General features: G+C 38.8%; 1 protein-coding gene across 2 annotated transcripts in view; it reads left to right on the top strand.

Moving 5' to 3' along the window:
* Nucleotides 1-14,432, top strand: part of fut8a (fucosyltransferase 8a (alpha (1,6) fucosyltransferase)) — a 101,525-nt gene extending 87,093 nt beyond the window's left edge. For both annotated transcript variants that reach the window (XM_056245660.1, XM_056245659.1), the window contains 5 exons: nt 2,101-2,338; nt 8,120-8,366; nt 9,127-9,303; nt 10,635-10,785; nt 13,045-14,432. In XM_056245660.1, coding sequence (XP_056101635.1) covers nt 2,101-2,338; nt 8,120-8,366; nt 9,127-9,303; nt 10,635-10,785; nt 13,045-13,377 — 1,146 coding nt within the window. In that variant the 3' untranslated portion in view covers nt 13,378-14,432. The remainder of the gene's footprint in view (nt 1-2,100; nt 2,339-8,119; nt 8,367-9,126; nt 9,304-10,634; nt 10,786-13,044) is intronic.
* The last annotated feature ends 2,695 nt before the right edge of the window (nt 14,433-17,127 follow it).

The following is a 17,127-nucleotide window of genomic DNA, read 5'->3' as shown; positions in this document are numbered from 1 at the left end:
AATAAAGTATATTAGCTGAACAAGATCCCATACACTCACTCACACTCCTCCTTCCCTCTCCCCATTTATCAGTGAGAGGGGTGATTATATTTCATTTGGCGGGACAGCAGTATATTGTCCCTCTCTCTGAGATGGAATGGGGCGGTTGTTTTGCACTGACTCCACACTGGAGACTAAACTGACATTCAGCTGCAACACAATGCAGTGCCACGCACAAGCACATAGGCTGTAATCAGCAGAGCTCAGCTTGATTCTGATTCTTTGTTGATTCTCTTGCAGAAAGACTTTAAACCGCTGTCACACGGTGAAGTTAAAGATGGAATGTCAACAGCACATTGTGGCTTTTACCTGATAATCATATTTGTAACTGCATATTTGTGATAGATTTATCTTTAAGTTTTATACAGTAAGCAGTGGTATAAACTAAAAAGGGGTCTTAGGTCTGCAATGCTAAGTGCATATAGAGGCTAAATAGGCTTAGTTATTTTTAGGCTTTCATTCGCTTTAAATCTCAAGGCCATGCGTCCAATCAAACTATTTTATTTGCATACCACAGAGTGTGGTATTCAAGTCATTTAGTAAAAGCGAGCAAACTCTGTAAGTTGACATAAAATATGACAAATCACATTAAAATGGGTTTATGTGCAATTAGAATACATATGGTTTGTGCCAACCACGTGTTTTTTGTTGACAATTATTATGAAATAATCAATATCTCTTTTTTTTTCATATACATACAGAACTGTTTTTTGTACTTCCTATTTATCAAAGAATACCACAAAGATATTAAGCAGGACAACGACTTTAAACTTTAGACTTTAAAAAGTTTCTTGAGCACCAAATCAGCCTATCAGATTGATTTCTGTTACAATGAACCCTGGAGTAATGGCTGCTGAAAATTCAGCTTTGCCATCATAGAAAAAAAAGAATGCATATTAAAACTTATTCAAATAGCAAACTGTCACAATAATTGTCACAATACATTATATATAATAATTGTTTTATAGAATCCATCAATTAAATATTTTGTATCTATTTATAATTTGTAACATTAAAATATTGAGGCTGAATACAGCAAAACATTATTTACATTTTTATCCCATTAAATGTCATTAAATGTGAAGCATTGTTATAATATCTATCTAATGATAATGCTAAATAAAATTCAGTATTAATATGAGTTAAAAGTAACACATTCCTGGATTGATGATGATGATGGGTAGGCATTGGGTCTGATGGGTCAGGCAAAGATTGAGAAACACTGCTTGGTATTAGAACCTATTCATTGGGCCCAGGGGGAAACTTTTGTACTGCTTGTACTACATTAACTTTGGCTAATAACTTTGTTTCAATGCTCTCCATCAGAGAGACGGGTTGAAACGGTAATGAGAGTTGGAGTGTGATTAAAGTGATGGAGTGTATTTTACTTTGTGTGTGAGAGACAGACAGGTTGATAACAAAGAAGCCTTGTCTCTTATGAAGAATGACGGTCCTCTGTCTGTCTCACTACACTGCTGTCATCCATCTCTTATCTCTCTCTTGCTCCTTCCTTTCTCTTTACTCCAGTCATTTTCCTCTCTATTGCCCCAGTATGAGAGAAACAGCAATAGATGGAGGGACCATTTTTCGTCCTGTTTGTTTCGTTTTCTTTCATCCAGCCAAGATCATTAAGACATTATTTTTTTCAGGCATCAGGGCCAAATTTATCATTTCCTCCAGCACATACTAAAAATATTTTCATGCCAGAGATGATTGGAGAACTTGACAAATCTGGTTCTCTCTGTATTCTATCATGTTTTTTTCTTACTGGTGGTCTTGAAAGATGTATAATACAAATGTCTTGAACTGCTCAGTGAACAGCACGGTACAGAAGACACTTGAGCTGTCTGTCTTGCCAAATGCAAATTCATGTGGTGTTTTTGACATCTAGCAGATCAAGGAACCTGTTGGACTGTAAAAATGCTGTATACAGCAGCCTCAAACTGTCTTTCTACTGTAATGCAATGCAATTCAGACATTTTAAGGTACGATTTCAGTATCAAAAACTGTCCTGTATGTGTAGAAACCTTCAAACCTCTCTTTCTCTTTACTGATCTGTAGAACCCTCCGGACTGCAGCAAGGCACGCAAGCTGGTGTGTAACATCAATAAGGGTTGTGGGTACGGCTGCCAGCTGCATCATGTGGTCTACTGCTTCATGATCGCCTATGGCACACAGCGCACGCTCATACTGGAGTCACAGAACTGGCGCTACGCCACCGGCGGCTGGGAGACCGTCTTTAAACCCGTCAGCGACTCTTGCACTGACCGCACGGGGGCCTCCACTGGACACTGGTCTGGTCAGTAACATACACGCACACTCAAACAAGACAGGACACATAACACACACACACACAAGGCAAGAAAGTGCAATAACTAATTCACACTTCAACTATTATTATAATGATTACTTTCAAAAGTTTGGGGTTGGTAAGATTTTTTTATGCTGAATGCAAGGCTACATTTATTTGTTCAAAATACATTTTATTCATTATAAATTTACTTTTTTTTTTTTTTTTTTATATATTTAAAAGTGTAATTAATTCCTGTGATGGTAAAGCTGAATTTTCAGCATCATTACTCCAGTCTTCAGTGTCACATGATCCTTCAGAAATCATTCTAATATGCTGATATGCTGCTCAAGAACCATTTCTTATTATTGTCAATGTTGAAAGCAGTTTTGCTGCTTAATATTTTTGTGGAAATCATGATGCTTGTTTTTTTCCAGATTCATGAATAGAAATTTCAAAAGAATAGCATTTATTTAAAAAGGAATTTTTAGATTGTGTTTGTTTAAATGTAAGGAGCCCCTAAAGGTACGTGGTGGTGGAAAAAAATTTAGGATGGGAGATTTTTTTTTTTCAAATGTTTTGCGTTCCCTCGCAAAACTTTTGCGTTCCCTCGCAAAGATTTGCGTTCCCACGCAAAACCTGTTGTGAGCTCGGACAGACACTTCCTGTTTAATGTCCCGCTGGCAGTGCTTCAGAGCTCCGTACGTTAATGGAGCGTTTCATAGTGTTTGAACTTGGACTCAAATATAAAGAAATGCGGTCCGTGCCTAACTCAAGGAGGTCAGTGAAGTTGGCAATATATTCAAATAGGCTATTCGAACTTCCCGGATCAATATTCTTGAGCTAAACGTTGTTAAAACACAAACGACACATATTTACAACCACAGTAACCTAGACAACGAGCTACAACCCAATTCCCCTCAAAACGAGCTTTATAATATAGGCTAAATGGATCTTTATGTGCAGGCGGCTGAGAGACAAGTCAAGGGACCATCTGCAAAGTGCAATATAACCCAAAAAACGACTACAGCATCAACTCATATTCAAAAATACAAAAATAGTCATTAACTTCAATGTTACAAACTGTAGTGCCACCCAATTCAGCTTACACATCAATGGTGACCCACTGGTCATACTACACTGCTTTTGCACATTTTATATTATGAAAAATATTCAATAACTTCACTGTAACACACCAAATTTAGTTCACACATCACTGCTCTAATATTGGTTATAGAACACTTAATTGCATTTATGCATTTGGAAGACGCTTTTATCCAAAGGTACACATTTACATTCTTATCAGTTCTTGCTTTTCCCTGGGAATCGAACCCATGACCTTGGCATTGCAAGCACCAACGCTCTACTGTTTGAGCTACAGGAAAGATAGTATGGGAAGTAATAGCACATAAAAAATAAGTAGGCCTATTATTTACACAAATTATATTGGTACTGTGCACAGCTAACATAATAGTCACAACCATAGCTTTTGCATCATATTTGCTTACTGAATTTCGATGGCATTACACTGTATAACTGTGAAGTTACTGATTTTATTTCATAATAAAAAATCATAACAATTATGCTTTTTTTTATCAAACTACGTGTAGTATAACCAGCAGGAGAGCGGTGATGTGTGAACTGAATTTGGTGACAGTAGCTACAGTGTGTCATAGTGAAGCTATAGAATATGTTTAATAATATAAAATGTGCAGAAGGGTTTGGGGATTTGCACTTTGCAGACGGCCCCTTATTTGGACTTGTCTCAATCGGCTGTTGTTTAGAGATAAATTTATATTATAAAGCTCGTTTTGAGGAGAATTGGGTTGTAGCTCGTTGTCTACGGTTAACTGTGATTGTAAATAGGTGTCGTTTGTGTTTTAACAACGTTTAGCTCAAGAATATTGATCCGGGAAGTTCGAATAGCCTATTTGAATATATTGCCAACTTCACTGAACTCCTTGAGTTAGGCACGGACCGCATTTCTTTATATTTGAGTCCAAGTTCAAACACTATGAAACGCTCCATTAACGTACGGAGCTCTGAAGCACTGCCAGCGGGACATTAAACAGGAAGTGTCTGTCCGAGATCACAACAGGTTTTGCGTGGGAACGCAAATATCTTTGCGAGGGAACGCAAAACTTTTGCGTGGGAACGCAAATATCTTTGCGAGGGAATTGCAAAAGTTTCTCGGGGGAACGCAAAAGTTTTGCGAGGGAACGCAAAAGTTTTGCGAGGGAACGCAAAAGATTTAAAAAAAAAAAAATTCTCCCATCCTACATTTTTTCCACCACCACGTACCTTTAGGGCAGGGATGGGCAACTTCGGTCCTGGAGGGCCACCGTCCTACAGAGTTTAGCTTCAACCCTAATCAAACACACCTGAACAAGCTAATCAAGGTCTTCAGGATTACTAGAAAGTTACAGGCAGGTGATTTTTTCAGGGTTGGAGCTAAACTCTGTAGGACAGTGGCCCTCTAGGACCGAAGTTGCCCATCCCTGCTTTAGGGGTTCCGTGTCTTTACTTTCACTTTTTCTCAATTTAATGAATACTTGTTGAATAAAAGTATTAATCGTAAAAACAATCGTACTGAACCCAAACTTTTCAAATTACCTCAGCTATGATTGGCTGATCTCTTCGAATGTTAAATGAGTAATACTTACTTATTCATTAGAAGTTTGTGCTAACAGACTGTAGTACAAAGGGGATGTACAGTATTTCGGTTATCGGCAGATAATATACCGGTAGTTTTGTTTGAATTTGTGAATTCGGATATATCAGTCAATACTGGATATGTTATTGTTCATGCTTATTTCCCATATTTGCACATTAAGATTACCTTTATCAACATCTCAAATATATACATTATAATATTGTGATGCCTAATTTTTTTTGCATTTGAAATGATTAATTTTAGTTTTTATAGTTAATTTTTTATTTATTCAAGCGAGATAGTATAGAATTGTAATATCTGCCATTTATCGGTTATCTGCCATAACACAAAACAAATTATTAGCTTATTAGTATTGGCAGAATTTTGATATTAGCACATCCCTAATTAAATTCAGTCCATGCTAAAAATGTGCCAGATGGTTAGGTGAAATTTAGAAGTGATCAGGGACCTTGAAAATACACTTCATCTGCTTGTTTCTTGTGTTGAGATTGGGGATGAGCATTTTGTTTATTTTATATACTGTAATAATAATAAAAAAAAAATTCTCAGTACACGTTTTTTTGGCATCTCGCTGTTTTAAATTGTCAATTGGAGTGCTGGTCAGTTGATTGTTTTTCATAAATGCAAGAACATTTATTCAATTATGGATGTTTTTGAAGTGTTCAGTTGGGAAACACACTTACGGTCATTTTTATACACTGGTCCCGCGTAAGAGTCTGTCTAATAGGCTGAATCCAGTGTTCGGGGAAATCTCTCTACAGCTGGAGTGAACCTGCTGTGCTCTTAAAAGGAAAGCAGAGGGGAAGGAGAAACTGCCTTTAAAACATGAAAGAAATGACCTCAAAACAAAGCAGCGCTTTCCCATCACTCTTTCCTCCCAGAGGACACAGTCTCTCTTAGTTTGCCCTAAAGTCTGAGTTTCTGCACTCCACGGACCAGTGAGATTGACAGAGATGGAGCGAGTGAAATTAAACATCCCATTCCAACTCATTACATTACACACATTTATGCATTTGGTAGGCATTTTTTTTCCAAAGCGACTTGCAATGTATTCAAGATGGAGCTCGATGTGGTCCGGTGCTCACTGTTTTTTATGTTCCCTGGGAATCGAACCCATGACCTTGGTGTTGCTAGTTCCATGCCATCAGTTTTCACACATTAACATTAACATTTCGGCTTCTCATAATAAACGCCCATACTGACGATACCCAAATGAATTCAGGCTCATTCTAGTGGAGCTTTCGAGAGATGGTTCTCAATAATGTACATAACATAACCCTGTTAATGCCTCTAGTTATAACACGCACGGGGTCGAAGGGCAAACAAAATCCTTCAGGATAATCCTGCTGGCGTTTAGAGAAAATACCCCCAGCAACATACACACCCAAACACATGCGGCATTAAAATGAATCAGTGTCGCTTCAGCGGTACATACGCATAGACAACATGAATTAAAAATAATAAAGAAGCCTCCTCCCCTGAAGCCACCCCCCCTTCAATTTATTCATCGGGATGCAAGGACAAGATGTAATTTAGATTCTCTTGCTGCTCTAATGAGGATGAGAGAGAGAGAGAGTTATTTTGTTTATCAGTGCAATGAGGGGTGCTGGGCTGGAAAAACCTCATCCTCATGCAAAGAGCCTAACAGCAAGGTTATATAAGAACGGCTGGGGAGTTTCTCCAACACTTCTTTGTGTGAAAATACTTTTTAACATTTAATGCTGCATAAGGCATAATTTAAACCTGGCACACAGTCTCTTTGAAGATGTTTTTCCCTGATAAAGTTTTTTTTCCCGTTACTACATGCTAGTGGAACAATATGGATTTTTCAATAGTTATTGCCTTTTGTTCCAGCTATCTTTAGAGTGTTTCAGCCACCATGTAATGCGCATATATATACAGTACTGTGCAAATGTCTTAGGCACGTTAGTATTTTCACCAGAAAAAAATGGTTTTTAAGCCAGTTATTTATATATTTTGCTGTAGTGTGTCAGTAGGAAATATCAGTTTGCATTTCGAAACATTCCTTTTGCCATTAATTGTAATAATCCAGCGAGATTTTTGTATGCACAAGGAATCTGACAACAGCCGGTATGCTGGTTGCAGGTAGGTTTCTTCAAGCGTCTTAGAGATGTTGCCACAGTTCTTCTGGATTTAGTCTGTCTCAGTTTTTTCTGTTTCTTCATGTAATCACAGACAGACTCAATGATGGTGAGATCAGATCTCCGCTTGGAGCATACCAGCTGTTGTCAGACTCCTTGTGCATACAAAAATCTCACTGGATTATTACAATTAATGGCAAAAGGAGTGTTTGGAAATGTAAACTGATATTTCCTACTGACACACTACAGCAAAATATATAAATTACTGTCTTAAAACCGTTTTTTTTTTCTGGTGATTATTATAATTAATGGCAAAAGGAACGTTTGGAAATGTAAACTGATATTTCCTAATGACATACTACAGCAAAAGATAAATAACTGGCTTAAAACCATTTTTTGTGTGTTTGAAAATACTAACGTGCCTAAGGCATTTGCACAGTAACTGTATATATGCGCATTATATATATACTGATATGGCTTCCAATATATTCTACATCCCCATGGCCTAAAACATACTCTTGGCATGCGTGTAAGCACATAATAACACATCCAGTGTAATGGCACAGACATTTGAAGGGAACTCCATCACCTCACCCCTTGAGGTTTGTTACCGCCACACTAATGCAAGAAGGCATGTGATGTATGTGGCATATACTCACTGACAAATTGTGCACCTTGAATGCACTGTAAGTCACTTTGGATAAAACCGCCTGCCAAAGGCGTTAATGTAATGTAAAGGATGTACAGCAGGCATTTGAATCTGTTTTTATACCTACGTGTATTATGTTTGTGGCCTAAGGGTCTTTTTTTCCTCTCCTGCTCCTGTGTTCTCAGCCCACACACTTTATTCCTTGTGAGCAGCTTCTCCGTCAAGCTTTATTGACTTGCTAATTGTAAATTAATCTCATATTGGAAAAGCATGTTGGGCCAATTTACAGTCCATTCTGCAATATTTCATTTCTCCAGTGCATTCCTTCATCTTTTCCGCTCATTGACTTGTGCCTTTGTCTGTAGGTGAAGCAAACGATCGGGACGTTCAGGTCATAGAGTTGCCCATCGTGGACAGCCTGCACCCTCGTCCCCCATACCTGCCCCTGGCCATCCCTGAAGACCTTGCGGACCGACTTCAGAGGCTTCACGGAGATCCAGCCGTGTGGTGGGTGTCTCAGTTTGTCAAGTACCTGATCCGCCCTCAGGCCTGGCTGATGAAGGAGATGGAAGAGGCCACCAACAAGCTGGGCTTCAAGCACCCCATTATAGGGTGAGACATTACACATTATCCCATCAAATCCACTCACATATTTCACTGTTTTTTTTATTAGTGAAGCCAGAACGTACTATGCTTACTATACTTATTAAAATAATTGTGACTCATTGTTTCTTGGGAAATTAAGCAATCAGCTAAAACATAAGCTTTTTCAAAATAATTTTTAGTCCAAAATAATAGATTTTCAATTTAAAAAAAAAAAATATATATATATATATATGTATTTTTTTTTTTGATATATAATAATGATGATTACTATCAATAGTAGTCCCATTGTTTAAAGCTATGTGTTTAATCTTCCTCAAGCTTAGGAAACACAGGCACTGTAAGTTTTTGAATGTATTTATGTGCGAGAGAGGGAAGGAGGGGGAGAAAAGGAGGAGATAGACCCTTTCACACAAGCCACCACTGCTCCAACAATCAATCTCCACTTACACCCACTTTGCTCTCTACTGGGAGCGCAACCACTCACAGCCATCTTTCTGTCTCTATCTCTCTCGCACACACTATTCGTACTTTTTCTGTCATCTTTTTATTCAGGCGCCCATCCTTACACTCACACATAGACACATAATGGTTGGCATTTTCAGAAAACCGGCACCCCAAAGCGTAAAACCTTTACACATCCGTTAAAAAAAATAACACAATTGTATTCTGCTGGTCTGTATTTTTTCCTGTTCTTTGGCGACCTTGAATCCCTTTCTCAAACGGACACACACAATCATCCTGACCCAGGAATTGCTCCTCTCTCCAGGGTACATGTGCGTCGGACAGATAAGGTAGGGACGGAGGCGGCATTCCACCCCATAGAAGAGTACATGGCGCATGTGGAGGACCACTACCAGAGCCTGGCCCAGCGCATGCATGTGGACAAGAAACGGGTTTACCTTGCCACCGACGACCCCTCTCTACTGCAAGAGGCCAAGTCTAAGTGAGTGCAATTTATACAGTCTTAGTATCCCATGCAGTGTTTCTTCTCAATTAAATTGATCTTGTCTTAAAGATCTTTAGATATTTTAACTAGAAATAAAAAAGAATCATTAAGAGAACAGCTTAGAATCATTAAGAATACACTAAGTTGTAACCATTCTAACCAACATGGAACATCATCATTAAGTGACTGAAATAAAACACTGTAAGGGTATAGCCTGGGTTCTCCCAAGGCCACCTGATGGAGTTTTGGTTCCTTGCCACTGTCGCCTTTTTACACCTTTGTTGCCATTGGCTTGGCTTGCTTAGTTGGGGACATTAAATTTAACATTTAATTTAATATTCAGCAATAATATTGATCTGCCTGCATTGACACTATTATACAAGAACTGAACTGAGCTGGACGATGACATCATGGTTTACTCCAGAGCGGCTATATAAATGATCTAAATTAATAACTTTTTTTAAACAAAAATGAAACATCACTCAACTTACTTAAACTGGACTGTGACGCTATTTTCTTCTGGAAACAAACTTTTTTGCATTATTTTCCTGTTATCTCTGTAAAGCTGCTTTGAAACAATCTGTATTGTAAAAAGCACTATATAAATAAATTTGACTTGACTTGACTATCAACTTGACTAAGGCCAACCACAAAGCGTTTTTTCCCAAGGCCAGACTATTTTTTCAGTTGTTTTCAATGGGAGTGCCACGAATTTAAAAACGGCAGCAACGTGACGAGGTGCTGAGTGTCTATTTTTCCAGACGCCAAGAGTTGAGAAACGTTCAGCTTTGGGTAAAACGCTGTGCTCATCACTATCACTTTTTACCCAGCCATCCAATCACAGTGGAGGAGGGACGAGATAAATACCACAGCAACCAACCGTCACATACTGCTTGTACAACGACAGCAGATGACAACAACAAGCACAATAGTGAAACAAAATCATTTAAAACAATGTCTCTGAATAAAGTGCTGTGCTACCGAAAAGCTCTCAAGCGCCCGCATCTAGGCATTTTCAGAAGACCGCCTGGCATTTTCAGCTGGCTAAAAATGTTTTGGTGGACACACGGCCTAAAGGCTCTTTCACACCATGGATGATAACTGTAACGATAACTATAACTAGAAAGATTTAATAATCATTATTAATGTGAAAAGGGAAGTCCTTTTGTGCACAGAGTGCATTCTGGGATTCTTTTATTAGCAAAGGATACATGCAGTGCTGCATTAGAATTTGGCCAAATCTAGGCAGCTGACCGGGGTTTGGAACAGCAAGAGGTGGGCCATCAGGAGGGCCTTTTAATCAACATTTGTTTTGTGTTTGTTCGCAGGTACCCTGATTATGAATTTATTAGTGATAATTCTATTTCATGGTCTGCTGGGCTACACAACCGCTACACTGAAAACTCTCTGAGAGGAGTCATCTTGGATATCCACTTCCTTTCCAGGACAAACTTCTTAGTGTGCACCTTCTCCTCACAGGTACAGTCTGACCCACTTCTTATAGAAGTTTTTGTTCTGTTTGTCTCCTACATGGTCATGTCCCTTTCTGCTCGCCAAACACCTGTAGCTGTGTGATGACTGAATTGTGCATGTTTTTTCTTGCATGCACTGTCCCACAGCATTTCTATGGGGTTAAGACTTGACCATTCTATAACTCTCCATTTCTTCTTGTTCCTCTTCCCAAAACATTGGTTTGGGAATTTGCTTTAGGTTTTTTATTTTTATTTTTTAGCTTTTTTCAGTTTATTTTATTTTATTTCTTTATGGATAAACTCAAGTCCTCTCTGCAGACTTTGTGGTTAGCTATGAAATAGCATGCTGACTTTATGTTTGGTTTGTGATTTTAGTTTTCATGCCAGAAATGGTGTCTGGCAATAAATAGTCTTGCAAATCCAAACTTTTACTATCGACAAAAAATCTGGTCTATTTATTCTGGCCAGGAATTGCCCACTTAAGACAAATTCACACTGTACAGTTTTTGGCGGCCGATTTTGGCCGTCAAGATCAATGATATTAACTAATATTTGTATATTACAAATTGCTAGTGTGACATATTTATTGCCAGTTGATTAATTCCTATTATGACTTCTGATGAAGTCACAGTCATGCAGTGTGATTGCTCCAACCAGCTATCAATGGGACGAGCGGAAGCAGCCTTTGCTACAATTGTGCACTCTCACATAAAAAAAGACCATGGATGTCACAGTGTACCAAGACTTTTAGCCAAGATCTCACTGGAGTCATAGGTGTAGCCAACCCTGCTTCTGGAGGGACTTCCTTTCTGTAGACTTCAGTTCCAACACACCTGTCTGTTATTTTCAAGTAACCCTGAACACCTCAACTTCGATAAGTGTTCGATATAATGTTTATGCACTGCAAATAATTCTGCGCATGCGCGTTGCAGACCATCACAGCTTGTGGCAATAACTGATAAGGCCTGCCATTTCTGTTGCGTATGAGAAACATAAACGGTGAATGTGCCAAAAGTGGAACAACACAGAGCTGCTTGTTTGAACCACGCACCACACAGAACATTTATCAGTTCGGCTCAAAACACACTGAGCTTAAAGTGAATGCATTTACTTGCTGACAGTCTCAATCACGCCACCACTAAACAGCCGGTGAAAAGCGTTTCGGTGCAGAGTTCTCACATACAAACCAAACCACAAATCACAAATCAGCCTTGTGATTTCAACTACTTTAAAGCCAGATGAAACAATTCTGACATTCTCAACAACACTGATGCAGAAAACAGAATAAACCCAGAAACACTGAGCCACAACAATACAGTTAGAAGGCTTTTCGATCCACAAGTTGCCAACATTTACCATGATTTACTGTAGAAACACCAACATGGGAAAACATGGGATTGTGGCAGAAATGTGGAATATTGTGGAATATTTTTTGTTATTAATCTATAGCAGTTTGCATTTGTATTATACTACTGTAAATGTATTTAGGCTACTGTTTTTCATAACAAATACCATAGAAGCAATATAATTAATATTTTACCCTGGTAGTGAGGTGCAATGTGTGGTTTTACCTGTGGTTAAAATACTCCAAACACTAGATCCAAATACTATGGAAGACCAAATTTTACCCTGTAAAAATTAGGTTGTTTTTTGTTAATACACATACATTTACATCTGCATCCCAACTCAAGCTACAGTAAAATGCCTTTAAACTTGAAAGAAATAAAGATTAGACATTTATTGTTATAATTATCGTTATTGACTGATATGAAAAATTTTAACGTGATCCTTTTTTTGGCCATATCGCCCAGCCCTACTCTACAGTATGGTAGCCTTCCAAGAGCAAGACTTTACCAATCAACAATCGTAAAGATCCATAAAAATGACCACAGGATGTCGAGAATTAGAAAGAAAACTTTTCTTAATCCATCATTATAGCAGCCAGTCTGATACATTTTAAACAAGATTTTGTTTCCCGACAAACTGATTAAAAACCCCTGCAAAGGCCAGCTAGTCAGATCCAAGTTTCTGATTTTGAAATCCGAAATCTTGACATTTTTGTGTGTAGTAAGCTCCAGACTGTGGGTATTTTGTTCTAATATTCCTTAAGCTTCACTTCATCTCTTTATGAGGAGCACTTAACCATTGTAAAGTCCATTCATCTTTGTCAGGTGAAACTACATATCCCTTTCATCTCCACTCATATGATTCTGCTTGAAAGGAGCTTGTGAACACGTGTCTTTGTTTTCCTTTCCACTGTGCACAGGTGTGTCGAGTGGCCTATGAGATCATGCAGACTCTCCACCCAGACGCTTCCTCTTTCTTCTACTCCCTCGACGACATCTACTACTTTGGTGGGCAGAACGCCCACAACCAGATCGCCATCTACCCGCACCAACCACGTAACAGCGAAGACATCCCACTAGAGCCTGGAGACTTGATCGGCGTCGCGGGCAATCACTGGGACGGATACTCTAAGGGAATCAACCGCAAAATGGGCCGCACTGGCCTCTACCCCTCCTATAAAGTCAAAGAGAAGATCGAGACAGTGAAGTATCCCACGTACCCAGAGGCGGACAAACTTCTCAAGAAGCCGTAGAGAAAGACAGTACAAATACTCTTTGTTTATGAAATGAGGAAACCCTGGACCACCCAAATGGGAATGCACTTTGTGTGTGAGTGTGTATGAATGTGTTCGTGTACATGTGTGTGTGTGTTGTCTAGGGGTTCTTCAAAGGGTTTTGGGACATCTTCCTAACTCTGGTGCTTGGACCTTGAGTCCCCCTGAAATGGCAATCAAGGTCATGGAAGACAAAAAACAAAGGGCATGAACTCAAGACAACAGAAACGGAAGGCACTGTACTGTAGTACTTTCTAATTAATCTCCGGGTAATGAAGGGGACTAAATAAGTTTATTTAAGAACACAACTGGAAGAAGAAACATTGCGACTCCAAACCGATCATGAAAAAAAGGAATCATAAACCCGGGTTATTCTCGTCCTCCTATGCTCTTATACCTCCTTGTGCACAATGATGGCATCCTTTACTCTAGCCTCACTCTACTTGTTTCTCTCATGCCATCGCTTTGCCAACTGACACTCCTCTTCACACCCATGAGCTATTAATTTCCACTGCCATACTGTGCTTTTAAATGTGACTTATGCTGTTTTTATTTTCACTGTAAGGTTTATCATGTGTTTGTGTGAGTGTGTATGTGCGTTTGTGTGTGAAGTGTGCGGAAACGGTGCCTATGAGGGCGATTGACTTTTACGGAAAGAGTTTTGACTCTGGAGCCTTACGGACCAGCCTTTCCACGCAGAATTACACTCCTCCCCTCCTTTCCATGTAGTGTCTTATCCACAGCCGTGTGTCCATCATGTTTTTTAAGAGATCATTTCATTTTATTACATTTTAAAATACAAAACAGATACGAAAATGACACTTAATATGAAGATAAGGATACTAATATTATTAATGATATGATAATGATGATGTGATGAGAAGAGAAAGAATAATTATGGTAAGAATGACACTTGCTGTCATTATAAATTTTAGTTAATCATGAAGGAGTTGTTCATTGTTTTATGTTTGCGGGCATTGTCTCTTTGGTAAGCAGATCAAATAAATTGATCAGCCAAATCTGGTCTATGTCTGTATTTTACTATTGTGTGTATGTCTGTATTATAATATTGTGTGTGTGTGTGTGTGTGTGTGTAGACAAACTACATTTTTTGTTTAATTATTGTGCTGGCACAACAGTTTTTTGTCCCAGTTTTATATTTGGCCTATATTCACACAGTAGCATAATATGTTTTCAGTGCTAATTTAGTGCACTAAATTCCGCTGTATTCACACACAGTTTGGTTACAAACGAGAGTATGTTAACCGAACTAGCTTCCTGACACTTTCAGGACTCAAAATCGCTATGTCAATAAATCTGTGTGAACCGAACCTTATTGAACTGATTGTGTCATATGATCTGTGATATAAAGCTTTCTAATGTTCTAGACGTCGGCATTATTTATATTTACAATGTCAGGCGATATAGCGAGAACTGTTTGAAAGCTGTTGAATGAGCAGGACAGTTTGAGAGTGTGTGAAAAATATGGTTGTCAATCACTGACACTGACTGTGTGAATGTGCCTACAACAGGTGTTTTCAAACTTTTTGCTTTGACAAACCCCATTGGGAAGAATTCCTTTTCTAAAATATGAAGACCTAGTTATGCTGTAAAAATCAAACATATTATAAATATGTGATAAATGTGTAAAAATATTTATTTAGTACATTATTTTTATTGTATCTTACCTGTCTATATTGATATATATCTATATCTATCAGAATAAAAGTTGTCATAGCCACGACATAATAATAATAATAATATAAAAATATTAAGTAAAATAAAATAGGCCTACAAGAAAACAGGTTTTGTCCATCCTATCACGCAGTCTTTTAAATCCATTCACAGATCATTTCTTTTTTATGTTCTTATATATATATATATATATATATATACACACACTCACCTAAAGGATTATTAGGAACACCATACTAATACTGTGTTTGACCCCCCTTCGCCTTCAGAACTGCCTTAATTGAGCCCGTTCTCATCCCAAGGCGTAATATACTGACTCTTTTGCCAAAGCGTCTATATCCAACGCACATGGCACCCTTTAGCGTCATATGAGACGCAGATATATGGCGCCTCCTAGTGGTCTAACCCTAACACTACCCCAGACCTAAACCTACCCAAAACCGAAGCGTATTATATTGACGCTAAAGGGTGCCATATGCGTTGGATATAGACGCTTTGGCAAAAGAGTCAAAATATTACGCTTTGGGATGAGAATGCGTTGCTTAATTCTACGTGGCATTGATTCAACAAGCATTCTTTAGAAATGTTGGCCCATATTGATAGGATAGCATCTTGCAGTTGATGGAGATTTGTGGGATGCACATCCAGGGCACGAAGCTCCCGTTCCACCACATCCCAAAGATGCTCTATTGGGTTGAGATCTGGTGACTGTGGGGGCCATTTTAGTACAGTGAACTCATTGTCATGTTCAAGAAACCAATTTTAAATGATTCGAGCTTTGTGACATGGTGCATTATCCTGCTGGAAGTAGCCATCAGAGGATAGGTACATGGTGGCCATAAAGGGATGGACATGGTCAGAAACAATGCTCAGGTAGGCCGTGGCATTTAAACGATGCCCAATTGGCACTAAGGGGCCTAAAGTGTGCCAAGAAAATATCCCCCACACCATTACACCACCACCACCAGCCTGCACAGTGGTAACAAGGCATGATGGATCCATGTTCTCATTCTGTTTACGCCAAATTCTGACTCTACCATCTGAATTTCTCAACAGAAATCGAGACTCATCAGACCAGGCAACATTTTTCCAGTCTTCAACTGTCCAATTTTGGTGAGCTCTTGCAAATTGTAGCCTCTTTTTCCTATTTGTAGTGGAGATGAGTGGTACCCGGTGGGGTCTTCTGCTGTTGTAGCCCATCCGCCTCAAGGTTGTGCGTGTTGTGGCTTCACAAATGCTTTTCTGCATACCTCGGTTGTAACGAGTGGTTATTTCAGTCAAAGTTGCTCTTCTATCAGCTTGAATCAGTCGGCCCATTCTCCTCTGACCTCTAGCATCAACAAGGCATTTTCGCCCACAGGACTGCCGCATACTGGATGTTTTTCCCTTTTCACACCATTCTTTGTAAACCCTAGAAATGGTTGTGCGTGAAAATCCCAGTAACTGAGCAGATTGTGAAATACTCAGACCGGCCCGTCTGGCACCAACAACCATGCCACGCTCAAAATTGCTTAACTCACCTTTCTTTCCCATTCTGACATTCAGTTTGGAGTTCAGGAGATTGTCTTGACCAGGACCACACCCCTAAATGCATTGAAGCAACTGCCATGTGATTGGTTGATGCCGTGTGATCAATTGGCATTAATGAGAAATTGAACAGGTGTTCCTAATAATCCTTTAGGTGAGTGTACAGGTCCTTCTCAAAAAATTACCATATTGTGATAAAGGTCATTATTTTCCATAATGTAATGAAAAAAATTAAAATTTCATATATTTTAGATTCATTGCACACCAACTGAAATATTTCAGGTCTTATATTGTTTTAATACTGATGATTTTGGCATACAGCTCATGAAAACCCAAAATTCCCGTCTAAAAAAATTAGCATATTTCATCCGACCAATAAAAGAAGTGTTTTTAATACAAAAAAAAGTCAACCTTCAAATAATTATGTTCAGTTATGCACTCAATAGTCAATACTTGGTCGGGAATCCTTTTGCAGAAATGACTGCTTCAATGCGGCTTGGCATGGAG

The sequence above is a fragment of the Rhinichthys klamathensis genome, unplaced genomic scaffold, assembly GCF_029890125.1.
Source record: "Rhinichthys klamathensis goyatoka isolate OS25496 unplaced genomic scaffold, OSU_Roscu_1.1 h1tg000032l_1, whole genome shotgun sequence".
Lineage (NCBI taxonomy): Eukaryota > Metazoa > Chordata > Actinopteri > Cypriniformes > Leuciscidae > Rhinichthys > Rhinichthys klamathensis.
This window is presented reverse-complemented; position numbering and strand designations above follow the sequence as displayed.